The sequence below is a fragment of the Coregonus clupeaformis genome, unplaced genomic scaffold (assembly GCF_020615455.1).
Source record: "Coregonus clupeaformis isolate EN_2021a unplaced genomic scaffold, ASM2061545v1 scaf0039, whole genome shotgun sequence".
Classification (NCBI taxonomy): domain Eukaryota; kingdom Metazoa; phylum Chordata; class Actinopteri; order Salmoniformes; family Salmonidae; genus Coregonus; species Coregonus clupeaformis.
Window position 1 is genome coordinate 624,952 of NW_025533494.1, and position 27,970 is coordinate 652,921.

The 27,970-nt window shown below is 47.6% G+C and overlaps 1 protein-coding gene across 5 annotated transcripts; it reads left to right on the top strand.

Moving 5' to 3' along the window:
- The first annotated feature begins 20 nt into the window (after positions 1–20).
- LOC123483159 (leukotriene B4 receptor 1-like) lies at positions 21–27,970 on the top strand. 5 transcript variants are annotated; one of them, XM_045212676.1, is made up of 8 exons: positions 21–303; positions 13,532–13,546; positions 23,550–23,942; positions 24,305–24,574; positions 25,471–25,574; positions 26,705–26,801; positions 27,022–27,065; positions 27,239–27,970. In XM_045212676.1, the coding sequence occupies exons 3-8, from the start codon at positions 23,559–23,561 to the stop codon at positions 27,558–27,560; spliced, it is 1,221 nt and encodes a 406-aa protein (XP_045068611.1). In that variant the 5' UTR covers positions 21–303; positions 13,532–13,546; positions 23,550–23,558; the 3' UTR covers positions 27,561–27,970. The 5 variants fall into 5 exon arrangements, with proteins under 5 accessions (XP_045068611.1, XP_045068609.1, XP_045068610.1 ...); XM_045212674.1 differs by lacking the exon at positions 13,532–13,546; XM_045212675.1 differs by lacking the exon at positions 21–303 and having other exon boundaries at positions 13,109–13,546.

Sequence of the window (27,970 nt, forward strand, 5' to 3'; positions counted from 1 at the left end):
TTGTGGAAGGGTGGGTAGGCTCTGAGCACGGAGCTAACTGGAGCTCGGCAACGTCATCGCTGCTGGGCATGGCGGCAGCCTCGGTGGTTTGATACTGCGGCTGCTGCTCATCATCGCTCTCCTTCTCCTTTGTTTGGGTCCTTTGGAGAAGCCAATTTCTGACATCCATCGTTGCAGATTTGCAGGACCGGATTAAGAAATTATAGTCAGCGATTGTGGACATTGTATAGTTGCTTGCAGTGAATGAGCTTCCATTTTGAGGGAGTTTGGATGCGATTGACTTGATGGCAACTCTTCTAAATGGTAAGTGTTCAACCTTTATGACCCTGGCTGCTGTACCAGAATGATTAATTCATTGGTTTTGCCCATTGGTGTACTGCTATTTTGTTAAGTGAGAGAGCACAAAAAAAAAGAAGTTAAGTATGTCATAATGTCCTCAATTAAAGTTTGTACCGGCAGATGTAGGCAATTGAATTGCTTATCAATTGAATGCTTATCATAATAGAATATGTATAAAATGCATCCTCCAAATGCAACATCTTCCTATGCCCACACATATTGTCTCAATAAAATGTTATATTTTGAATACCCTCAAACACCAAGTTTGGCATAAGCTACTTAATTTCAAAATAGGACATCATCACTGTGAATGGTGAATGATAATTCTTCAGGTTTTACCGGTGAAACGTCCAAACTGCATCTCCATGCCAATCATTTGATTGATCTCAATCAGTTTCATGGGACTATGAATTTAGATCTTCTTGAATTAGGCTACTGTTTCGTGAGCGAATTAGAGCAGATGTGTTAACAAACTATTAGCCTTTCTTGTATTTTTGTTTCAATCAAAGCATATATCCTGCCTAGTGGCGCGCTCTGTTGAGTTTTGGGGCATTCAAATTTTGTTGTGACTGTTAAGCTTCAGTTAACCATCCTAAAATCTCATTAGAAATGAGGAGGTGTTTTTGGTGTAACAGTAATGTTATAGGCTTACTATGCTATGGTGTTATATTCGGTTCTGTTATGTAAAATGCAAATTAATCATTTTGTGATCTTGCCAGACATTGATTCAGCTTTAATCAAACTTTACTAAACGAGCACCATTGTGAGAAGTGAGAATCTTTCATTTGTAAATAATAATAATAATAATAATAAGTGATGAGTATGACTATTAGGTGTTGATGAGATGTCATTTTAAGCGATTGGAGCGCCTTTCGTGGTGCTGAAAGTACATCTACTGGTTGTTTGGCTGCACGGTGCGTTCTAGTGGCAAAATGACAGTTGTTGTGCGTGGCTGCATTTCAAATACACTTAATCGAGGCAGATTCAGATTGGCTACTGCCATGTAGGACATTTCACATCAGCTATGAATATAGAATATGCACTTAGTTTGATTTACTTTTCTTTTCTGAAACTCCCACAGGAAATATTGCGCACCTGGAAAACTGGAGGTTTGGCCTAGGCCTACTGTAGGTTACTCATTGCATTGTGTCACAAATCCGGCAGAAATGTAGCTTATTGTTGTATTTTCTTCGAATTATAGAAGTTTAAGCTATGTAGACTGTAACAATCGTCAACTTGATCTGTGCGTGTTGGTAGGCGCAAATGTACGGCAGTTGGCATTTCGGATACACTTTTATATTGTTGTGGGGGCCGGGCCAATATCTTTCTTGTGATATTATATAAAATGTTGGTTGTTGATGTGTATGGCTACATTTCAGACACATTTTGTATATTTAAACAGTAGTAGGACCAATCTACCTTGTGTTTTTAGGACTCTAAAGCAATAACGTTGTGCCCCCCATTGATTTAAAATGCCCCCTCATGCATTTCATCTTGGAGCTGGGCCTGAGCAGAGGCATTTTTAGGATTTAGGATGCATTTCATGCAATTCTACATCATTTACATGACAGAAGACATTAGCTGAATATTTTTTAATCCCACATAAATTACTGAAATGAGTGGCTACTCTGACACTGACAAACTGATCAATCTGGTCTTGAATTCAAAAGAACAATAGCCCAGGCCAATGAAGCGACTAACAGATTGTACAATATTTGGAGGAAATATATAAATATATATATATTTTATAGGGTACATTAGGCTACTAAATAACATTACCAGTGGCACACTGACTCGCCATCAGGCATTTGCTTTCCAAACTACACGTTTTTCCCCGTGATTGTATTTTGAAATCTGCAAAAGGTAAACCTACAGCCACAACAAGCCATAGAAATATAAACCATAGATGGCAGTTTTTTCTACCCGCTCTGTTGACAAGTGTTTTTCTCCGCTCATAAAGGGTAAAGGCCTAGTGCACCAATGTTTTGGGGATAAAAAAATAAATAAATGTTTACTTTAATTTACATTTTTATTGTGATTTATCAGGGGGTGCTGCATCACCCTCAGCACCCCTACTTCCCGTGGCCCTGTCTCTCCATATGACTACTGCCTGCCCTGGTCTGACTGTAAGTAGCGCTGGTTAATAGCATCTGCTAAATGACTCAAATGTAAATGTAAAATGTAATCTCCAGATTTGACACTCAGTAACTCAGTAACTTGCTCCAATTATGGTGTTTAAAATCCACTATCTAGGGTGACAATATATAAAGTAACTGATTATACTGTTTAGGGGGTAAATAATAAAGGTTTTAAACGGGTTTAAATCTCTTCTTGCCTCTCTCTCTCTCGCTCTCTCTCTTACTCTCTCAATTGATTGTTATAAAGAGATGCATATGTACAACTCACTGTGATTGGCTATGACATTATTTCATTACTCCTAGAATATTTGTCAATTTAATAAGTTCACATTTTCCCCTTTGTTCTCTCTCTCTCTCTCTCTCTCTCTCTCTCTCTCTCTCTCTCTCTCTCTCTCTCTCTCTCTCTATCGCTCTCTCTCTCTCTCTCTCTCTCTCTCTCTCTCTGTCTCTCTCAATTTCAATTCAATTCAAAGGGCTTTATTGGCATGGGAAACATATCTTTACATTGCCAAAGCAAGTGAAATAGATAATAAACAAAAGTGAAATAAACTAACAGAAATGAACAGCAAACATTACACTCACAAAAGTTTCAAAAGAATAGAGGCATTTTAAATATTATATTATGGATATGTACAGTGTTCTCACTCACTCTCTCTCTCCCCCTCCTTCCCTCTAACACCACACCTCTGGAAGAACCCCTCCCACACTCTCTTCTGAGGAAACTGAGTCTCTGTGTCATCAGTCTGTGTGAGAGTGAACAACAGTCCAAATGGCTCAACAAGGAAATTCCTGGACTAAAGAAGCACAAGCTGGTCAAAGCCACCACACAACTGCAGGAGAAGATATGGTCTCATCATGACTCATCCACTCTAAATTCCAAGCATCTGCCTCTAACCCTAGGAAGTTCTTTGCCACCTTCTCCTCCCTGCTGAATCCCCCCTCTGTGGATGACTTCCGGCCAACCATTTTGAAAAGAAGGTTGACGACATCCGATCCTCGTTTGTTAAGTCAAATGTCACCGCTGGTCCTGCTCACACTGCCCTACCCTATGCTTTGACTTCTTTCTCCCCTCTCTCTCCAGATGAAATCTTGCGACTTGTGACGGCTGGCCGCCCAACAACCTGCCCGCTTGACCCTATCCCCTCCTCTCTTCTCCAGACCATTTCCGGAGACATTCTCCCTTACCTCACCTCGCTCATCAACTCATCCTTGACCGCTGGCTATGTCCGTTCCGTCTTCAAGAGAGCGAGAGTTGCACCCTTTCTCAAAAAACCTACACTCGATCCCTCCGATGTCAACAACTACAGACCAGTATCCCTTCTTTCTTTTCTCTCCAAAACTCTTGAGCGTGCCGTCTTTAGCCGACTCTCTTGCTATCTCTCTCAGAATGACCTTCTTGATCCAAACCAGTCAGGTTTCAAGACTGGTCATTCAACTGAGACTGCTCTTCTCTGTGTCACGGAGGCTCTCCGCACTGCTAAAGCTAACTCTCTCTCCTCTGCTCTCGTCCTTCTAGACCTATCTGCTGCCTTTGATACTGTGAACCATCAGATCCTCCTCCCCACCCTCTCCGAGTTAGGCATCTCCGGCGCGGCTCACTCTTGGATTGCGTCCTACCTGACAGGTCGCTCCTACCAGGTGGCGTGGCGAGAATCTGTCTCCGCACCACGTGCTCTAACCACTGGTGTCCCCCAGGGCTCAGTTCTAGGCCCTCTCCTATTCTCGCTATACACCAAGTCACTTGGCTCTGTCATATCCTCACATGTCCTCTCCTATCATTTCTATGCAGACATCACACAATTAATCTTCTCCTTTCCCCCTTCTGATAACCAGGTGGCGAATCGCATCTCTGCATGTCTGGCAGACATATCAGTGTGGATGACGGATCACCACCTCAAGCTGAACCTTGTCAAGACGGAGCTGCTCTTCCTCCCGGGGAAGGACTGCCCGTTCCATGATCTCGCCATCACGGTTGATGACCCTGGACCCTGGACAACACCCTGTCGTTCTCCGCTAACATCAAGGCGGTGACCCGATCCTGTAGGTTCATGCTCTACAACATTCGCAGAGTACGACCCTGCCTTACACAGGAAGTGGCACAGGTCCTAATCCAAGCACTTGTCATCTCCCGTCTGGATTACTGCAACTCGCTGTTGGCTGGGCTCCCTGCATGTGCCATTAAACCCCTACAACTCATCCAGAACGCCACAGCCCGTCTGGTGTTCAACCTTCCCAAGTTCTCTCATGTCACCCCACTCCTCCGCACACTCCACAGGCTTCCAGTTGAAGCTCGCATCTGCTACAAGACCATGGTGCTTGCCTACGGAGCTGTGAAGGGAACGGCACCTCCGTACCTTCAGGCTCTGATCAGTCCCTACACCCAAACGAGGGCATTGCGTTCATCCACCTCTGGCCTGCTGGCCCCTACCTCTGCGGGAAGCACAGTTCCCCGCTCAGCCCAGTCAAAACTGTTCGCTGCTCTGGCACCCCAATGGTGGAACAAGCTCCCTCATGACGCCAGGACAGCGGAGTCACTCACCACCTTCTTGAGACACTTGAAACTCCACCTCTTTAAGGAATACCTGGGATAGGATAAAGTAATCCTTCTACCCCCCCTTACCCCACCCCACCCCCCAAAAAATAATAAAATAAAATAAAAAATACATCTTGTAAAGTGGTTGTCCCACTGGCTATCATAAGGTGAATGCACCAATTTGTAAGTCGCTCTGGATAAGAGCGTCTGCTAAATGACGAAAATGTAAATGTAAATGACAAACTGCTGGAGGTTTACTGTCGCACTGATCAACAGTGTATCTGTTATCTGTGTGTTATGAATGAACATAAAGGCCATGATACGGTGTCAGCTGCAGCAGAGAGAACTGAGAAACAGGTAAAACCAGAACAAATTGTTGGAGATTAAATAATAATTAAAGATACAATGGGAAGGCTGTTTGAATATGAGATAAACATATGTACAGTGGGGGAAAAAAGTATTTAGTCAGCCACCAATTGTGCAAGTTCTCGCACTTAAAAAGATGAGAGAGGCCTGTAATTTTCATCATAGGTACACGTCAACTATGACAGACAAAATGAGAAAAAAAAAATCCAGAAAATCATATTGTAGGATTTTTAATGAATTTATTTGCAGATTAAGGTGGAAAATAGGTATTTGGTCAATAACAAAAGTTTCTCAATACTTTGTTATATACCCTTTGTTGGCAATGACACAGGTCAAACGTTTTCTGTAAGTCTTCACAAGGTTTTCACACACTGTTGCTGGTATTTTGGCCCATTCCTCCATGCAGATCTCCTCTAGAGCAGAGGCTCCTCTGTCCTCCTCTCATTACCTGTATTAATGGCACCTGTTTGAACTTGTTATCAGTATAAAGGACACCTGTCCACAACCTCAAACAGTCACACTCCAAACTCCACTATGTCCAAGACCAAAGAGCTGTCAAAGGACACCAGAAGACTGAATCTGCAATAGGTAAGCAGCTTGGTTTGAAGAAATCAACTGTGGGAGCAATTACAGTGGGGGGAAAAAAGTATTTAGTCAGCCACCAATTGTGCAAGTTCTCCCACTTAAAAAGATGAGAGAGGCCTGTAATTTTCGTCATAGGTACACGTCAACTATGACAGACAAATTGAGAAAAAAAGATCCAGAAAATCCCATTGTAGGATTTTTTATGAATTTATTTGCAAATTATGGTGGAAAATAAGTATTTGGTCACCTACAAACAAGCAAGATTTCTGGCTCTCACAGACCTGTAACTTCTTATTTAAGAGGCTCCTCTGTCCTCCACTCGTTACCTGTATTAATGGCACCTGTTTGAACTTGTTATCAGTATAAAAGACAACTGTCCACAACCTCAAACAGTCACACTCCAAACTCCGCTATGGCCAAGACCAAAGAGCTGTCAAAGGACACCAGAAACAAAATTGTAATAATAATAATAATATGCCACTTAGCAGACGCTTTTATCCAAAGCGACTTACAGTCATGCGTGCATACATTTTTGTGTAGTCCCGGGGATCGAACCCACTACCTTGGCGTTACAAGCGCCGTGCTCTACCAGCTGAGCTACAGAGGACCTGCACCAGGCTGGGAAGACTGAATCTGCAATAGGTAAGCAGCTTGGTTTGAAGAAATCAACTGTGGGAGCAATTATTAGGAAATGGAAGACATACAAGACCACTGATAATCTCCCTCGATCTGGGGCTCCACGCAAGATCTCACCCCGTGGGGTCAAAATGATCACAAGAACAGTGAGCAAAAATCCCAGAACCACACGGGGGGACCTAGTGAATGACCTGCAGAGAGCTGGGACCAAAGTAACAAAGCCTACCATCAGTAACACAATACGCCGCCAGGGACTCAAATCCTGCAGTGCCAGACGTGTCCCCCTGCTTAAGCCAGTACATGTCCAGGCCCGTCTGAAGTTTGCTAGAGTGCATTTGGATGATCCAGAAGAGGATTGGGAGAATGTCATATGATCAGATGAAACCAAAATAGAACTTTTTGGTAAAAACTCAACTCGTCGTGTTTGGAGGACAAAGAATGCTGAGTTGCATCCAAAGAACACCATACCTACTGTGAAGCATGGGGGTGGAAACATCATGCTTTGGGGCTGTTTTTCTGCAAAGGGACCAGGACGACTGATCTGTGTAAAGGAAAGAATGAATGGGGCCATGTATCGTGAGATTTTGAGTGAAAACCTCCTTCCATCAGCAAGGGCATTGAAGATGAAACGTGGCTGGGTCTTTCAGCATGACCATGATCCCAAACACAACCCCATAGAAAATCTTTGGAGGGAGTTGAAAGTCTGTGTTGCCCAGCGACAGCCCCAAAACATCACTGCTCTAGAGGAGATCTGCATGGAGGAATGGGCCAAAATACCAGCAACAGTGTGTGAAAACCTTGTGAAGACTTACAGAAAACGTTTGACCTGTGTCATTGCCAACAAAGGGTATATAACAAAGTATTGAGAAACTTTTGATATTGACCAAATACTTATTTTCCACCATAATTTGCAAATAAATTCATTAAAAATCCTACAATGTGATTTTCTGGATTTCTTTTCTCACTTTGTCTGTCATAGTTGACGTGTACCTATGATGAAAATACAGGCCTCTCATCTTTTTAAGTGGGAGAACTTGCACAATTGGTGGCTGACTAAATACTTTCCCCCCCACTGTAAGTATGCATTTCACTGTAAGGTCTACACCTGTTGTATTCGGCGCATATGACAAATACAATTTGATTTGATAATGCTCTTTTCTGATCTGATCTTTAGCTATTTATTTCCTTTACTGTTGTAATCTTGTACATTCAGATTCATCACAATATATTTTCACTTTTATGTCAAATACTGAATATTGGTAATCATCACTAATTATTAACTATGTATGTCGATTAATCAATATAGGTCTCTGGTATCAATCTTAAATGTTAACTTAGTGGTATGTAATATAATATAATATGCCATTTAGCAGACGCTTTTATCCAAAGTGACTTACAGTCATGTGCGCATACATTTTTACGTATGGGTGGTCCCGGGGATCGAACCCACTACCCTGGCGTTACAAGCGCCATGCTCTACCAATTGAGCTACAGAGGACCACATGTAGTAATACGTACCTAGGGGAGAATCCTAAACCCCACTTAGGTCGAATTTTCACTTAGTCGTGCAATGATGTCAATGGGAGACTCAGTGGAAATTCAAATTAAGTGAAAGTTTTGATTTGCCCCTATTTGATCAATGGATTGATTTGATTGGGCAAGTTTGCACTTTACTGCTTGATCAACCATCATAAGACTGTCCAGCAGATGTCGATGTTCACCAAACAATAAACAACATTGTTAATCTATTGATTTAATACCCACTAACTCAGTTACTTTCTTCATTTTCCTTTAAAATATTTGGAGATGTATGGTGTTTATAATCCACTGTCTAGAGTAGATAAAGTTACTGCTGCTGCTGTTTGTGTCACGGTTTACTAAGCCAGAACCCAGAAGCAGACCAGGACAAGGTACGTTGAGACAAAGGTGAGTGTTTATTTAATGGATTCCCGAGTGAGGCTGAATAATCCAGGGAACAGAGCGGGTGGCGTGGATGGGTTGTTGAGGGTGCAGTGGTTGGTCCGGTAATGGCTCGGCAGCCGCCGACCATCAGGCAGAGGTTGGGAGAAGGTTCCGGGTGAGAGACTGCAGATAGAAACAAACGGAGGTAAGTACACGGCAAGCCAACAATGTGCAAAACAACAAAACTAACACTAGTAGCTCAGAGGCTGATACGCTAACAAACATACTGTTCATGGCTAACGATCCGGCAGGAACTGGATGTTAGGCCAGAGCCTAAGAAGGGTGATGATCAGGACCAGGTGTGCAGATTGCTGATGGGATGCAGGTGCGGAAATCAAGAGCGCTCCCCGGAGCGTTCCCGAACCCTCGGGAAACTGGAGCTCACGAACAGAAACACTAGTCACCAGACAGGACCCGACTCAGACTGCCGGGATCGTTACAGTACCCCCCTCCGACGAACGCCACCGGGCGGACTCCCCGGAGCGCCAGGATGGAGGCGGTAGAAGTCACTGATGAGGTCAGCATCTAGGACCTGTCGCCGCGGAATCCAACTCCTCTCTTCAGGGCCATACCCCTCCCAGTCCACGAGATACTGGAAACCCCGGCCCCGCCGTCTGGAATCCATGATGCGACGCACCGTGGTAGGCAGGACCACCTCCGATCATCCGAGGAGGAGGAGGAGGAGGCGGAGGAGGCAACAGAGGACTGAGGAAGACAGGCTTGAGGCAGGAGACATGAAAGGTGGGATGGACTCTGAGCGTCCTCGGTAGTTTGAGTCGAACTGCCACTGGATTGATCACCTTCTCCACCACAAACGGACCAATGAACTTGGTAACAACTTCCTAGACTCAGTCCGTAACGGAAGATCCCGTGTGGCCAACCAAACCCTATCTCCGATGGTATAGGTGGGAGCGGGAATCCGGCGACGATTCGCCTGGAGCTGATACCGGTCCGAAACTCTAAGGAGTGCCTTTCTGGCCCGATGCCAGGTCCGGTGGCAACGCGAATATGGGCCTGAACAGAAGGCACTGAGAGCTCCTTCTCCTGAGAAGGGAACAGGGGAGGTTGGTAGCCATACAGGCACTGGAAGGGAGACATCCCAGTGGCAGATGTAGGGAGAGTATTGTGGGCATACTCAACCCAAGGCAACTGAGAGACCCAGGAGGTGGGGTTGGAAGAGACCAGACAGCGTGAGCGTGGATTCCATCTTCTGGTTGGCTCTCTCCGCCTGACCATTGGATTGGGGGTGAAAACCAGATGTGAGACTGACTGTAGCTCCAATGGCCAAACAGAAGGACTTCCAGACAGCAGAGGTAAACTGAGGGCCACGGTCGGAAACGATATCACTGGGCAAACCGTGGACCCTGAAAACCTCCTAACCAGGATCTCGGACGTCTCCGAGGCAGAGGGAAGCTTGGCAATTGGCACAAAGTGGGCGAACTTGCTGAATCTGTCCACGATAGTCAGAACGACCGTGTTCCCCTCAGAAGCGGGCAACCCAGTGACGAAGTCCAGGGCCAGATGCGACCATGGACGCCGGGGAATAGGAAGGGGGTGAAGTAGTCCAGAGCTGGGCCGATTGGTACTCTTATTCTGCGCACACACTGGACAGGCAGCAACAAAACCCCGAGTATCCTCGGCCATGGCAGGCCACCAAAAACGTCTGCGAAGAAACGCCATTGTCCGAGCCACGCCAGGGTGACAAGCCATCTTGCTGGCGTGGGACCATTTGAGGACAGCAGGACGAACCGACTCAGGCACAAACAACCGACCGGGTGGACCGTTACCGGGACCGGGCTGAGTCCGAAGGGCCGCCAGCACCTCCTCCTCAATCTTCCACATAACTGCTCCCACGACGCAGTTCCGGGGGAGAATTGTCTCGGTCTTGGACCCACTCTCCTCCGTCTTGGAGAACATCCGGGACAAGGCGTCCGCCTTGCCGTTCTTAGATCCAGGTCGGAACGTCAGGGAAAACTTGAATCGTCCGAAAAACAACGCCCACCTGGCCTGAACGGGAGTTGAGACGTTTAGCGATTGCACGTAAGCAAGATTCTTGTGGTCAGTCCAGACAATAAACGGTTGCTCCGCCCCCTCCAACCAGTGACGCCACTCCTCCAAGGCAAGTTTCACCGCGAGAAGCTCCCGGTTACCCACATCGTAATTCCTCTCCGCAGGCGAAAGGCGACGAGGTAGTAGGCGCAGGGATGGAGTTTACTGTCCGTGGAGCATCGCTGCGACAGGATGGCGCCAACTCCCACATCAGACGCGTCCACTTCAACGACGAACTGACGGGCCGTGTCCGGTTGAGAGAGAATCGGTGCGTTGGTGAATCGCCTCTTCAAATCCAGAAACGCTCGATCCGCCTCGGATTCCACTTGAAGGTCCTGATACTGGAAGTCAAGGCAGTTAACGGAGCGGCCACACGGCTGTAATCCCCGGATGAATCTGCGGTAGAAATTCGTAAACCCCCAAAAATCTCTGGAGCTGCAATCTCGTACCGGGCTGGGCCCATTCCAGAACCGCTCTAACCTTCTCCTGGTCCATCCTAATCTCTCCCCTGGAGATGATGTACCCGAGAAAGGATGTCGTGTGGGCGTGAAACTCGCACTTCTCGGCCTTCACGAACAGGCGATTCTCCAACAATCGCTGCAGAACCTGCCGGACATGCTGGACGTGGTCGGAAGGTTCCTTCGAGAAGATCAGAATGTCATCCAGGTAAACAAACACAAAGAGACCGATCATATCTCTCAGGACGTCGTTCACCATACTCTGGAATACCGCTGGAGCATTGGTCAGTCCAAACGGCATCACCTGATACTCGAGTGACCCATCGGTGTATTGAAACCCGTCAACCACTCGTCCCCCTCTCTGATCCGGACCATGTGATACGCATTGCGTAGGTCTAGCTTGGTGAATACCGTAGCACCCTGTAAGGAGTCGAAGGCAGAACTCATCAAGGGCAGGGGATACTTGTTCTTGACCGTGATGGCATTCAACCCCCGATAATCAATACACGGTCGAAGAGAGCCATCCTTCTTACCCACAAAGAAGAATCCTACCCCAGGGGTGATGACGAGGGACGAACGAGACCAGCCGCTAGGGACTCCTTGATGTAGGTCTCCAACGCCTCACGTTCAGGTCGGGAGATACTGTATAACCTTCCCTTGGGGTAGACAGCTCCCGGGAACAGGTTGATGGCACAATCATATGGTCGGTGGGGAGGGGAGTGACAGAGCCTTCTGCTTACTGAAAACTTCCCCAAATCGTGATATGTCTCGGGAACCAGGGACAAATCTGGGGGTTTAGCCTCAATCACCTGACTGGGAACCGAATGGGGGCAGGCAGTCTTGAGACAGTTAGCATGACAATCAAGGCTCCAACTCGTTACCTTGCCCGTCACCCAATCGAACGTGGGATTGTGTTCCTTCAGCCAGGGGTATCCAAGGACCAGAGGAACATGGGAAGACGGCAGAATGAAGAATGAAATCATCTCAGAATGATTCCCCGACAACCGCATCTTAACCGGTTCAGTCCTCATCGTGATACGTGCCAGACTACTGCCGTTCAGAGTGGTCGCTTCAATGGCTTCCGGCAATTGCTCCTTGGAAAGCCCCAGCTGTTCCACCAACTCGGCATGCCAACAATGTGCAAAACAACAAAACTAACACTAGTAGCTCAGAGGCTGATACGCTAACAAACATACTGTTCATGGCTAACGATCCGGCAGGAACTGGATGTTAGGCCAGAGCCTAAGAAGGGTGATGATCAGGACCAGGTGTGCAGATTGCTGATGGGATGCAGGTGCGGAAATCAAGAGCGCTCCCCGGAGCGTTCCCGAACCCTCGGGAAACTGGAGCTCACGAACAGAAACACTAGTCACCAGACAGGACCCGACTCAGACTGCCGGGATCGTTACAGTTTGAGGGGTTAATAATAAAGGTTATAACAGGGTTTAAATCTCTGGTTGTCTCTCTCTCTCACACTCTCAATCGATTGTTATAATAATAAATTGTTATTAATTGTACGTACAACTCACCATGATTGGCTTTAATATTATATAATTACTCCTAGAATGTTTGTCAGTATATCAAAAGTTCTTTCTCTCTACTCTCTCTCTCCTCTCTCTCTCCCCTCTCACTCTCTCTCTCCTCTCTCTCTCTCTCTCTTTCTCTCTCTCTATACTCTCTTTCTCTCTCCTCTCTCCCTCTCTCTCTTTCTCTATCTCTACTCTCTCTTTCTCTCTCCCCCCTCCCTCTATCTCTCTCTACTCTTTCTCTCTCTCTACTCTCTCTATTTCTCTCTTTCTCTCTCTCTCTCTCTCCCCTCTCTCTCTCTTCTCTCTCTATTTCTCTCTCTCTCTCTCTCTCTCTCTCTCTCTCTCTCTCTCTCTGTCTCTCTACTCTCTCTCTCTATTTCTCTTTCTCTCTTTCTATCTCGCTTTCTCTCTACTCTCTCTTTCTATCCCTCTCTCTAATTTCTCTCTCTCTATTTCTCTTTCTCTCTTTCTTTCTCTCTGTCTCTGTAAAGCAGGATGTGATGACAGGTTGTGAAACAGACAGATGGGTCTGATTCACCTGTTTTTCCTGTGTTTGTGTATTAGTGTCTGTGTGTGTGTGTGTGTCAGTCACCCTTATCTCAATGCCCAGGAGGCGTCATTACACATTAAGACTACATTACAAGCTGTTGAAAGATAGACAGAGGAAGGCTGCTATCGGAGAGAACACGACACACACCCTTCACTACAGCAAGAGTGACAGATCAGTGAAAACACATAGTTAGAGAGAGAGAGCTAGCGTGATAGAGAGAGAGAGAGAGGGATAGTGAGAGAGAGAGAGTTAGGGAGAGTGATTGAGAGAGAGAGAGAGAGGGAAGAGTTCTGAGGAAAGTAGGAAGAAGATATACACCAAGACTGGAAGAAATGAAATAAAGGAAGTCTTTCCCTGACTCTTCTCCATCTCTTTCTCTACCCCAGGATTAGGACTATTTGGTAAGTATGTTTTCAGTCTTCCCCCTCTTTCTTCCCCAACCTCCCTCCTGATTGTGGTCCTGTCAGTCAATGGGAATAGACGGTACAGTAATAGAAGTACAGTAATGTAATATAAAGTAAAGTCAACTCTAACAGGAGCTATCAGTGTACCCTCAGATAACAAAATATATAGATGTGATGTAAACACATTGGTTTGATAGTCCTGGGGCCGTATGTATCCTATCATGCCTCTCAGAGTAGGAGTTCTGATTTAGGATCAGCTTTGCCTTTTAGATCATAATGATTAGCAGTCGTAGTCTGAGACACTTGATACATACAACCCCTGGTGTGTACTACACACCACATCAAACATTATAATTGTGTTCAGAAAGTAGTACCAGCTGTTCTCAATGGAACATCATAGGAGTGATAATGAGTCTGATACCAACTCTTATAATCAGAGTCATATCCTCTCTCCTCTCTCTCTCTTCTCTCCCTCTCTCACTTCTCCCCCTCTCCCTTCTCTCGCTCTCCTACTCTCTCTCACTCCCCCCCTCTCTCTCTCTTGTCGGAGTGCATGCTGGGAGTGAGTCGGGAAGCAAGAGCGATTGTGGGAGTGACTAAAATGTTTTCATTCTATTGGGTTTTGGTGTTTTCTGTGTGTGTGTATATATATTGATTAGTGTAGTTGTTTTAAGGTTGTCTTGTCTCACTGTCACTAAGAACGTGCAGGGGTGGTGTGATCGTTGAGGTTGTTTTTCTCGAGGGCGCAACCAGCGGGTGGGGCAACCAGTGCCCTCTCCCTCTCCACCCTCTCTTCTCTCCCTCCCCCTCTTCCCCCTCTCCCCCCTCTCTCTCTTCTCCCCCCTCTCTTCTCTCCCCCTTCCCCTCTCTCTCCCTCTCCCCCTCTCTCTATTATCTCCATCTCTTTCTCACTTCTCTTTCCCCCCTCTCTTTATCTTCTCTCCCTCTCTCCTCTCTCTCACTACTCTCCCTCTTTCACTCTCTCCTATCTCTCTCTTCTCTCCCCCTCTCTCTCACTTCTCTTTCTCTCCTCCTCTCTTTCTTCTCTCCCTCTCTCCTCTCTCTCACTTCTCTTCTCCCCCCCTCTATTCTATCCCCTCTCTCTTCTCTCCCTCTTCCACTCTCTCTCTTCTCTCCCTCTCCTCCTCTCTTCTCTCTCTCTCCCCCCTCTATTCTCTCCCCCCTTCTCTCCCCCTCTCTTTTCTCCCTCTTCCCCTCTCTCTCTATTCTCTCCCTCTCTCCTCTCTCCCTCTTCCCTCTCTCTCTTCTCTCTCCCTCTCTTCTCTCCCCCTCTCTCTTCTCTCCCTCTATCCTCTCTCTTCTCTCCCCCTCTCTCTTCTCTCTCTTCTCCCCCTCTCTCGTTTCTCCCTCTCTCCCCCTCTCTCGTTTCTCCCTCTATCCTCTCTCTCTCTCTTCTTTCCCTCTCTCCCCCTCTCTCTCTTCTCTCCTCTCTCTCTCCTCTCCCCCCTCTCTCTCTTCTCTCCCTCTCTCCTCTCTCTCTAAGGTATGTATAATATGTTAGTGAGCATAGGAACATTTTCTACCGTTGTGCCTAAGAGCAGTCCTAACTTGTTTCTCTCTGTGAGTCTGGGCCCTTTTGTGTGTGTCAGCTGTTGATCTCAATGATTGGGAAAATGATACAGTGTTCTCTACACACAGTGTCCATTTGGCCGTGATCCCACTCTCTAAAAGGTTTGTCTCAGGGAGAGTTGGGATATGCAATAAAACACATTTCCAATTCACACGTGTATAATACACACTTGTACATGTGTGAAATAGGACAGACATAAGCACCCACCAAATTATTATAATACTATTTTTATTATTCGACATTGTCTGTTGCTTACAAATAGAGTTGTGACAGCGCGGCAATGGCAATGTCCATGCAAAAATGTGTCCTCTAGCTAACTCTATGGTGCTACAGTACAGCACACCTGATGGGTCTACTAGCTAACTCTATGGCTCTACAGTACAGCACACCTGATGGGTCTTCTAGCTAACTCTATGGCTCTACAGTACAATACACCTGATGGGTATTCTAGCTAACTCTATGGCTCTACAGTACAATACACAGAAGTCTCCCTGAAATGTCTAATACTCTGCACATCTATTTTCTCACTCTACCTGTTACCCAGCTTAGCCAAAAGTTCACATCTAAGCATTGCTTGATATTTAACGCATGAATGACTGTCATTGTAGAAATTAATTAATTGACCCCCACACCATCGTACACACTCACATACACTCTATAATCACTCATAATTATAGCAGAATTACAAGACAAACTACTGTGAGAGTGCAAAGAGGTTCATTTGGCGTGTGTGTGTGTGTGTGCGTGCGTGCATCTGTGTCTGTGTGCGTTAGTGCAAGATGATAAATTGTTATTTTACTGAGTAGGCCTAGTGGTTAAGAGTGTTGGGCCAGTAACTGAAAGGTTGCATGTTTGAATCCCCGAGCTGACTAGGTGAAAATGTGTCAATGTGCCTTTGAGAAAGGCAGTCAACCCTAATTGCTTCTGTAAGTCGCTCTGGATAAGAGTGTCTGCTAAAAGACTAATTGTCACGGTTCAGACAGACGACAAGAGGACCACAATTGCGTCACACCAGAAAGTTTATTAAAACTTAAGGGAAAAGGGAAGTAGGGAGGGAGTGAAGGCTCCAGGGGTTATCCCGTCCAATGTGCTGGGGTCTGTGCCCCCCCAGTGGCAGCGATGCGTCCGATGACGCCGGTGGTTGGTGGTCCAGAAGTCCTGGGGGAGGAAACACAGACACAACGGGGCGGATGAAACAAGGCAGAAGTACAGTTCAAGGGAAATCCAAATACGTTGTAGCAAGGCAGAAGGCTGGTCAGAGTTACCGGGTCGAAGAGTAGTCAGGAGTCGTAATGGCAGAGAGCAGGTCTGGTTTTCCTGGGGCAGAAGAGTATCCACCGAATCAGGCAGGTCCGGGGTCACAAAACAAGGGGTGAGCCAGAAGCGCGAGCACACAGGTTCCGGTGTGAGCTTTGCAGACGATCTGACAAAGGAGAGCTGAAAGACGGGACTTTAAATACTGGGAGAGGTTAGTGGGAGCAATGCAGCGCAGCTGGCAGAGTAATTAGAGCCGAGCAGAGCAGGGACAGGTGGAGCTCGTTAGGCTGAGTAGAGAGAGAGAGATGAGCAGAGTGGAAGATAGTGGAAACACATTAAGGTGGTAACCCGGTGGAGTGAGAGGGCTCATGACAGAACCCCCCAAGGGACGGCCCCAGAAGTCCCAAGAGCAACACCACGCCGGGCGGGAGGAGGGGAGCCGGAGGGGGGCTAGAACTCCTCCGAACGGTCCGAGCGAACGCCCTCATCCTCGGAGGAAGCCGGAGGGCCGTGGTCGGGAGATGGGACAGGTCCCGAGACAGGATCAGGCACAGGACAGGAAGCCGAGCGGGCAGGACGGTTAGGGATCCCTCTGGGGCGGCCCCCTACGGATTGCAGGTTGATCAGGATGCCGTTGGTGGAAGGCGGTGATGAGAGTCCTATCCACAATCCGACTAGCTGGCACCCAGGTCCTTTCCTCAGGTCCATAGCCCTCCCAGTCAATGAGGTACTGGAGACCCCTACCCCTCCGTCTGGACCGAAGCAGGCGGCGGACGGTGTAAACCAGACCACCATCGACGCAGCCGTGGAGGAGGAGGACAAGGCGCAGCAGGGACCAGCGGACTCTCATGAATGGGCTTAATCTTAGACACATGGAAAGTGGGGTGCACCCTCATGGAATTAGGCAGTTGGAGCCGGACAGCAGTTGGGCTAATCACTCTTATGATAGGGAATGGGCCAATGAACCGAGGTGCCAACTTCTGCGACTCCACCCTGAGTGGCAGGTTCCTTGACGACAACCACACCCTTTGACCAACATGGTAGGTGGGAGCAGGGATTCTCCGACGGTTGGCCCCGGTAGTGTAGCTGGCAACGGATCTGAGAAGTGTGGCTCGGGCCTGTGACCAGGTGCGGCGACATCGACGGGCAAACGCAAGTGCAGATGGGCAAGTAACCTCCCCTTCCTGACTGGCAAATAGAGGAGGCTGGTATCCATAAACACATTGGAAAGGGGACATACCGATGGCAGAGCAGGTCAGAGAATTGTGTGCGTACTCCACCCATGTCAATTGCTGCGACCAGGAGTGGGGGTTGCGTGAAGTCATGCATCGTAGTGCCTTCTCGAGCTCCTGATTTGCCCGCTCTGACTGCCCATTGGATTGGGGGATGGAATCCGAAGTCAGACTGACTGTGGCTCCCAGCAGGTGACAGAACTCCTTCCAAAAAGCGGAGGAGAATTGTGGACCACGGTCAGAAACTACATCCTTTGGCAGTCCGTGGATCCGGAAGACGTGTTCCAGGACCACCTGGGCGGTCTCCTTGGCGGTTGGGAGCTTGGGGGAGGGGAATGAAGTGTGCCATCTTGCTGAATCGGGTCAACTATGGTGAGAATGACGGTCTTGCCCCTTGAAGGGGGCAGCCCCGTGACAAAGTCAAGGGCGATGTGAGACCAGGGACGTCTGGGCACAGGCAGGGGCTGCAGCAATCCGGCTGGGGGCTGGCAGGACGACTTGTGTTGGTTGCAGATGGGGCAGGCTTGGACGAATTCCCGTACATCCTTTCTCAGAGCGGGCCACCAGAACCTCTGGGCGAGCAGGTTGTAAGTGCGGGTGGAGCCAGGGTGACAAGCTAGGCGGGAGTCATGTCCCCACTGAACGACCTGGGACCTTAGGTTTTCGGGGACAAAAAGGCGGTCAGCTGGACAAGTGCTGGGACCGGGCTGGTTACGGAGAGCTTCCAGCACCTGTTCCTCAACAGCCCAGGTCAGAGCTGCTACGATGCAGGGACTTGGCAGAATAGACACAGGATCCTTGGAGGGGTTGTCATCCTTCTGGAATTGACGGGAGAGGGCGTCTGGCTTGGTGTTGCGTGATCCAGGCCGGTATGACAGAGTGAAATTAAACCTGGTGAAGAACAGGGCCCAGCGGGACTGCCTGGAGTTCAACCGTTTGGCCGTGCTGGATGTACTCCAAGTTCTTATGATCGGTCCAAACGAGAAATGGAATGGTGGACCCCTCCAGCCAGTGACGCCACTCCTCCAAGGCAAGCTTTCACAGCCAGCAGCTCTCGGTTCCCTATGTCGTAATTGCACTCAGAGGGGGACAACCGACGTGAGAAAAAGGCACAGGGATGGAGCTTCCTATCCTCCGCAGCCCACTGAGAAATCACAGCACCAACTCCCACATCCGAGGCGTCCACCTCCACAATGAATTGCCGGGTCCACGTCAGGCATCTGGAGGATGGGAGCGGAGGTGAACCTTACTTTGAGGGTACTGAAGGCCTTGTCGGCTGCTGGGGTCCAGGTGAAGGGGTTGCTTGGTGCTGGTTAGAGCAGTGAGAGGGGCAGCAACGGTACTGTAGTTCCGGATAAACTTTCTATAGAAGTTAGCAAACCCCAGAAACTGTTGCAGCTTCTTTCTGTTCTCCGGAACTGGCCATGACGTGACTGCTGATACTTTGGCAGGATCCATTTGGATACTTCCCTCTGCCACTATGTACCCCAGGAAGGCCACTGTCTTGACGTGAAACTCACATTTCTCTGCCTTGGCGTAGAGGGAATTCTCCAGAAGACGATGAAGGACTTGCTGGACATGGCGGGTGTGTTCAGACAGGTTTCTGGAGTAGATTAAGATGTCATCCAGGTAAACGAAGACAAACTTGTTTAACATGTCCCGCAGTACATCATTCACTAGAGCCTGGAACACAGCAGGAGCATTGGTGAGGCCAAAAGGCATAACCAGATACTCGTAGTGGCCTGTTGGTGTATTGAATGCGGTCTTCCATTCATCTCCCTCCCGGATCCGCACTAGGTGGTAAGCGTTTCTGAGATCCAACTTGGTAAAAACAGTGGCTCCCTGGAGCAACTCAAAAGCAGAGGTGAGCAGAGGGAGAGGGTAACGGTTTTCACTGTGATGTCGTTGAGTCCCCTGTAGTCGATGCAGGGCGAAGAGATCCGTCCCTCTTCCCCACAAAGAAGAAGCCAGCACCAGCCGGAGATGAAGATGAACGGATCAATCCTGTGGACAGAGAGTCATTGATGTAGTCCTCCATGGACCTTCTTTCAGGAGCAGACAACGAATAAAGACGGCCCCTTGGAGGGGGCTGTTCCAGGGAGGAGGTCGATGGCACAGTCGTGCGGTCGGTGAGGGGGCAGAGATGTGGCTCTTGCTTTGTTAAACACTTCTCTGAGACCATGGTAGCATTCTGGGACATGGGAGAGGGAGAGGTCAGGGGCGGAGTTAGTAGGTACTGGCCGAGGGGGTAGTGCGGCAGCAAGCAGGCAGGTTCGGTGGCAGTCCTCTCCCCACTCCCTGATCACCCCGGTCACCCAGTCGAGCTGAGGGTTGTGCCGGGCGGAGCCATGGGTAACCCAGGATGAGGGGTTGGCCTGGAGAGGGGAGCAGGTGAAACTGGATAGTCTCTTGATGGTTTTCGGACAGACCCATCAAGACCGGGGCCGTGACATGAGTGACCGATCTGAGTAAGTGTCCGTCCAGTGCCCGGGCAGGAATAGGAGGTGTCAAACGGAGGTTCTCCAGTCCCAGTTGGCGTGCCAGCTTGATGTCCATTATGTTGGCTTCGGCGCCAGAATCCACCAGAGCAGCCAGGGTGTGAGTAGAGTCAGAGAGGCGGAGGTGAACTTGCAGCAAGGGTTTGCGGTCGGAGGACTGGATGGTCATTGAGCTCAACCGGGACTCCCCCTATGCCCGGTGAGCTTCGGCTTTTAAAGGGCAGGTTACCACACGATGTCCATCACCTCCACAATAGAGGCAGAGGTTTGAGGTGAGCGGCGCTGGCGCTCTGCAGGAGTGAGAGAGGCTCGCCCAATCTCCATAGGCTCAGACTGATCAAGCTGACTTGGGTGAGTGGCAGTAGCTGACAGGAGCCCAGTCGGATCTCTCCGAATGCCGGTAGTTGGTGGACCTTGGCGCCCCCTCTCACGACGAGCGGGTCTGTATCCTTCTGTCGATCCGGACAGTCAGTGCGATGGCTTCATCAAGAGTGGAAGGCAGTTCATGGGAGACCAACTCGTCCCTTGATATAGTCAGCCAAGCTATGGAAGAACGCGTCCACCAACGATGGTGTGTTCCAAGAACTTCGTCTTGCCAGGGTTCGGAAGTCGATGGAATGGTCTGCGACTGTACGTCTGCCTTGTCGAATACTGAACAGTTCACGAGACGCCTCTGCGGTTGGTGAATCCAGGTCAAACACCTTCAGCATCTCCTCAGCAAACAGGTCGAAGGTTGCACATGCGGGGGTTTGACGTTCGAACTCTGCTGTTCCCCAGAGTCGAGCTCCGGCCCGCCAGGTGAGTGATGGCATACCCGGCCCTAGCCCCCCTCCGTGGCGAAGGTCCTTGGCTGCAAGGAGAACTGAAGTCGGCAGCTAGTCAGGAATGGCCGGACCTGGGTAGAATCGCCGTTGAACCGCTCAGGGTTTCCAATCTTGGGTTCCGGGGCAGCGGCTGAAATGACCGGGGCAGGTAACTCGGAGGCAGGGCTGGTGGGCAGACTGGCTGGGGTAAGGTTGGTGAGGAGTTGGATGATCCTGGCGAGTTGTTGTTGCTGCTGCTGGGACTGCTGCTGGTGCTGCTGGAACTGCTGATGCTGTTGGTGGCCGACCTGAAGCAGAGAGGTGATGTCGCCGCTCATGCGACCTAGCTCTCTCTCAGTGTGTTCCAGGCGTAGCATGGCGGTGGGTTGCTCAGGTTCTTCGGTTTCCATGTCGGGGGAAGTGTAAGCTGAGTCCATGAGGGTCAGATCGTACTGTCACGGTTCAGACAGACGACAAGAGGACCACAATTGCGTCACACCAGAAAGTTTATTAAAACTTAAGGGAAAAAGGGAAGTAGGGAGTGAGTGAAGGCTCCAGGGGTTATCCCGTCCAATGTGCTGGGTCTGTGCCCCCCCAGTGGCAGCGATGCGTCCGATGACGCCGGTGGTTGGTGGTCCAGAAGTCCTGGGGGAGGAAACACAGACACAACGGGGCGGATGAAACAAGGCAGAAGTACAGTTCAAGGGAAATCCAAATACGTTGTAGCAAGGCAGAAGGCTGGTCAGAGTTACCGGGGTCGAAGAGTAGTCAGGAGTCGTAATGGCAGAGAGCAGGTCTGGTTTTCCTGGGGCAGAAGAGTATCCACGAATCAGGCAGGTCCGGGGGTCACAAAACAAGGGTGAGCCAGAAGCGCGAGCACACAGGTTCCGGGTGTGAGCTTTGCAGACGATCTGACAAAGGAGAGCTGAAAGACGGGACTTTAAATACTGGGAGAGGTTAGTGGGTAATGCAGCGCAGCTGGCAGAGTAATTAGAGCCGAGCAGAGCAGGGACAGGTGGAGCTCGTTAGGCTGAGTAGAGAGAGAGAGATGAGCAGAGTGGAAGATAGTGGAAACACATTAAGGTGGTAACCCGGTGGAGTGAGAGGGCTCATGACACTAATTTTATTTTTTATATCTTCGACGTGTATTGACTTTCTGTCAAGTTATTACTTGATACGACAAGATAAGACAACAACATTAAGATATACTTAGATGTGCAATGTACTGTAATATTTGCATATAGCTATGTACAGTATACAATGTGTGCGTGTGCACCGTGGGAGGAGCTATAGGAGGAGCTATAGGAGGATGGGCTCATTGTAATGGCTGGAATGGAATTAATGGAGTGGAGTCAAACATGTGGTTTACATATGTTTGATGTGTTTGAAACCCCATTCCACTTTTCCAGCTCCAGCCATTACCATGAGCCCGTCCTCCCAAATTAAGGTGCCACCAATCTCCTGTGATGTGGACGCACGTGAGTTCATGATTATTACAGGTGTGCGTGCATAGGATAAGAAAAGCCTATACGATACCATATGTACAGTTGCAAGGAAAACACAGGATAGATTAGATTGTCATGTTACTATTAGACCCATATATTCTCACACCATGGCCTTCTCCATCCCAAACACTAAGATATAGGATTGTCTGAAATAGCACCTTATTCCCAACAGGTCCTGGTCAAAAGTAGTGCACTACCTAGGGAATAGGGTGCCATTTTGAAGGCAGATAGTGATTTGAAAAAGTCCTCGGAGTGAGGTAGAATGATTTCTCAAACAAACATTGTAGATACAAGACTTAGTGTTTGTTTTACCAGTCAAGTCTGGTCTTGCTGGTTAGGAATTAGAAACCTGTTACAATTCCTTAACACTCCTCCCATTGTTTCAACCTCAGACCAATAAAAACACAGACTTTTGGAAGAAATAACATACAGTTTCGGGGGAATTATGTCTGTTGCTTTGAAGTTTATTCAGTAAGCTAAAAGATTGAAATAAAAGCAGAATTTGAAGTCAGGTAAGTCAGGTAATTTAGAGTAGTAGGCCTGTGCATGCAACACACACACACACACACACACACACACAGACACACGTATACACACACACGCATACACACCCACACATGCACGTACACACAAGCATGCACACACAAACACACACACACACACACACAGGCACACAAAGGAAACCCTGGCCTAAGCTATAGATGTTTGACTTGCAATTAGAACCACCACAGTGTTTGAATGGATTATGGCACTGCACCCTCTTCAATGCAAATACGTTCTCTGTATCTTTACCATTTAAAGTCACACGTTCTAAGCTAAGCTTGTTTCATATTCTATCAGACCTGGGTTCAAATGCTATTTGAAATCTTTCAAATACTTTGAGCGTTTGGTCTAGCCTGCCTAGAGTGACAGATGTGTGGGATTTGCAGTTTTAAGACAATTCTGTTGGGTCATTAAACCAGGAAAGCTCAATCAAGCACATATCAAGTATTTGGACCTATGTCTGTAACCTATACCACCACAAACTATTCAACATCGGTGCTAATACAAGTTAGTAGCACTTCTACCTCAGTGTTTTGAAAGCAATAACCTTTGACCTTTCCGTCCCTTGCAGATCACTGACATGGCCCACAACCAAACCATCCCCCTCACAAAACCCTCCTCGTCCCTTTCTCTGTTCTCCTCCTCCACGCCCCCCATCCTGTTCCTGTCCGCCTCCAACCACATCCTGAACACCACCATGTCTGTTTTTGCGGCGAACCAAAGCATTGTGGGTAATACCACCTCCACAACAGTAGGGTCGCTCATTTTGGGTCTGGTGTTTCTCCTTGGCGTCCCCGGCAACCTTTTCATCATCTGGAGTATCCTGGCCCGCGCCCGCCGCCGATCTGTCACCACCCTCCTCATCCTCAATCTGGCAGCGGCCGACGGCTCGCTCATGGCGCTCACGCCGTTCTTCATCGTGTACCTTGTGAAGAGCTGGATTTTTGGCAACATCATGTGCAAGGTAGGGGCTCTTCTTTTTGTTGATTGCTGCATTCCAGGCTGACTACACTGTAGACATCTGCCAGATCTCACAACGCCTGTATAGGTGTTTAACATATCTGCTAACCACACCATATGATATAGCAATCTGATGCCCGACTGCGCAGTCCATGATGTAGCATGCAACCATTGGTTGATGCAATGCAATGACTGCAATGTAGTCGGCCTGGAACGCAACCAATATGTAAATGTTGAAATGATGTAATTTTCTGTCCAGGTGTTTGAAAACACCATTGACACTTGACATGCAGTTAGTACTTTTTCATTGAATCCTTATCCTTTTGAAATGACAAGAAGAAGCTGCTTTCTTTTTGTCTGTATCAGATACTCTTCTACCTGTGCCTGGCCAACATGTACGCCTCCATCCAGCTGATCATGCTGATGAGCCTGCACAGGCTGGTGGCCGTGGTGTGGCCGCGGCGCGTTGCTGCCCTCGCTGGTCGGAAGGCGGTACTGCGGGGTGTGCTGGTACTGTGGATCCTGGTGCTAGTTGCGTCCATCCCCGTGTTGCTGTTCAGGGGCCAACTGATGGCCACGTACCCCAACGGGAGGAGCCGTATGGTGTGTGAGTCATTACACAAGCAGCAGAGTCAAGTGAGTGACTTACTTCCTTATTTACTGACTGACTGACTGACTACTGACTGAATTACTGACTGACTCACTGACTGAATTACTGACTGATTGACTAACCGACTGATTGACTGACTGAATCCTTACTTAGTTTGCTAATTATCTTCATTCCTGGAGTGAGTGACAGGGGAGGGGTAAAGAGCAACCAATCAAACCATGAATCAGGTGGTGGAAAAAAAAGTACAGACTTTTCATGACAGTTTTCTATCACCGTAGTTTATTCACATTCTTATCGGTAGTCAGATCATCCATAAAAACATTTTATTTTGATTGACTGACTGAATTACTGACTGACTGACTGATTTACTGAATTACTTATTGATTGACTGAATTACTTACTGACTGACTGACTGAATCATTGACTGACTGACTGATTGACGACTGGCTGATTGACTGAATTACTGACTGGCTGATTGGCTGACTGACTAACTAATTGACTGACTGTTTGACTGACTCACTGACTGAATTACTTACTGTGACTGACAGATTGACTGACTGACTGATTGACTAACCGAATGATTGACTGATTGACTGACTGAATTACTTACTTACTTTACTAATTATCTTCATTCCTGGAGTGAGTGACAGGGGAGGGGTAAAAAGCAACCAATCAAACCATGAATGTATATCAGGTAACAGAAGAAAAACATACTGACTTTTCATGACAGCTTTCTATCACCGTAGTTACCTGTTTATTCACATTCTTATCGGTAGTCAGATCATCCATAAAAACATTTAAAGGTATGGAGTTTACAGTACATTGATTTTGTGTATATAGTGTCATTGACGCTAACCAATCAAGCTGTCAATCAAGGTGTTCTCTATGCTGATACTGTACACGCCCTGTTCCCTCAGCGCAGGTGGTGGTCCAGTACACGTTGGAGACGGTGCTGGGATTTGTAGTTCCTTACGGGGTGATTGTAGGCAGCTACATCTGCATCCTGCGGAGGATCAGACAGACCAGGTCCACTGTTGTTTTACTATCTTCATTTCATATCTGTATTGTTTTGATCTTTCTCACTTTGTATCATTAGTGGTTCAAGCCAGCGAAGTGAAACCCTATTGTATTGGTTGGCGTTCATTATTATTATTCGGGTTCTTCCATACATTTTGTGAAAAAATCTAAATTCCTGTTTGATGGTAAGGCCCAGGAGGGTGCAACTTTGCATGATGGTAAAGGGCCCAGGGCCACACGCGCTCATGCAATGCCAGTTGGCCACATGGTGGTGCTAAAACAAGCGATTGAAAATGCAAACTTTTGAAATTCTGTTCATTTGCCTCAAGGACCATTAAGGTCTGCCATGTTTGATTTTCCACTATTTGGTATTTTTTGAAAAACACTTAAAACTCTACTGCTATGGCACTGAATGACCAATCTGCACGAAACTTGATATATGGCCTCTATGGACCAAGCTCGCACAAATGATATTTTTTCCAGCATCTCAAAAAACATGGCCCCTGCTGACCAATAAACATTCACATGGACATAGTCTGGAACGTAAATGTATATAACTCCTATATGGCTATTCATGTTGTATCAAAACTTGGTGCACATGTTATAAACAATGTCAAGACTCAACCTATCTAAGCACATTCAGATAGACCACACGGTGGCGCTATAACGGGCACATGTTTATATTTCTTGATCTGTTGGACTCAGAGTGATACAATTTGGGCCACATGCTCAGGGATACAAGTCAAGCTAACCTGTAGAGGATGGTTCAGTTTGGCCGCATCGTGGTGCTGTTGGTCAGGAAAAATATTTTATTCAAGCTCATAGCGGCCATATTGTTTGAGCAAGAGTCTTGGAAAACATCAACATTATAAAAAATAGTCCAAAATACATTTTTGGCGTATTGCATGATCTGTTTTATTTTGAGTTCTGATAATTGGCAAGTGTGGTAAGGAGTACAGAAGTACCTCAACCTAGGTCGATGTGTCCAATTTGTCCTGATGGTGGCAAAGTGGGCCCACAGCTTGAATCCCGGCATTGCTGATTGCAGCTATATTTTTATTTATGTTTGTTAAGCACTTTGAACTGCATTTTATGTAAGAAATGTGCTGTATAAATAAAGTTTTATTTTATTTGACCAGGTTCAGGAGAAGGATCCACAGTGAGAAACTCATCCTAACCATCGTGGTCACCTTTGGAATCTTCTGGCTGCCCTACCATGTCATCAATATTGTGCAGGTGGGGTGTGTGTATGTGTGTGTTGTTTGTGTGTGTGTGCATGCGCGCACGTGTGTGACTGTGTGCTTGCGTGTGTATGTCTTTCTCTCTGTGTGTGTGTGTGTCTGAGTTATAGCCAGGGCCTCACACTCCTTAGCGGGGCTAAAACAGCAGGTGCTGCTGTAACTGGCCTGTCTGTTATGATGAAATCTGTTCTCATAGATTAAATATGTCCTTACAGGTTGCTGCAGCACTTTCTCCGAACGATTCAGCTATAAAAGCAAGGTAGGCTTACTGAAAGGTTTTCTTAAATGACTGTTTCATAAGATCCTCACCTCACTACATTTATCATTTGTAGTGTCATAATATCCTTTACTTAATTGTATTGTTATCCCTAATTAAATGTTCATAAAAACAATGAACAACCATTTTTTTCTGTTTTCATATCCACCCTCCAGACTGGACCTTATCTGGAAGTCCAGCCGTGTGGTCACATCGACACTTGCATTCATCAGCAGCTGTGCCAATCCAGTCCTCTATACCTTCGCCGGCAAGTCCTACATCCGGCGGGAAGGCTTTGCCTTCATGGCCCGTCTGTTCGAGGGCACTGCGCTGGACTCCGGGACCAGGAAGAACCGACAGAACAGCCAGAACAGCCGAGAGAGAGACAGGGACGCAGAGGGGGTCGGGCTGAAGGAAAAGGAGCTAGAATCCACGACCAGCGCCAGCGCCAATGTTGTGAGCCCCATCAGTGTGAAGCCTGTGAAAAATGGCAAATAATGACCCTTACAGGAACTGGATGCTATTGTGGCGGAAGCTGTTTTGGAGGGATAACACTGCCTAAGACGGGTGGTTTCCTGCAGTTCACCAGGCGGCCACTAGAGGTGTGTACAAGTCATGTTCCCTAATGGTTATGACTGACTGACTGAACCTTATTATGTTTTTAGAGGTGGTGATTCAAGCTCAGGAGGGATGGGGGAGAATTTTGTAAATGATCTTAGCAGTATGTTTTGTCTGACTGTCTCTTTCTCTATTTGTGTGTGTGTGGTTTACTGCTGTAAGGACAGCAATAAGAGCACTGTAATGTTTTACCAATATTTTCATACTTTTTTTGCTACATTTATTTTCTCAAAATCATTAAGACATGTTGCCATGTTGGGCCAGCAATAAAATAAAACACACTTTTCTCA

Bases quoted from the DNA above. Each gene is read 5' to 3' on its own strand.
- LOC123483159 (XM_045212673.1), top strand. The intron at 25,575-26,704 runs GTCCACTGTTGT...TTATTTGACCAG, and splicing joins CGGAGGATCAGACAGACCAG to GTTCAGGAGAAGGATCCACA. The intron at 26,802-27,021 runs GTGGGGTGTGTG...ATGTCCTTACAG, and splicing joins ATGTCATCAATATTGTGCAG to GTTGCTGCAGCACTTTCTCC.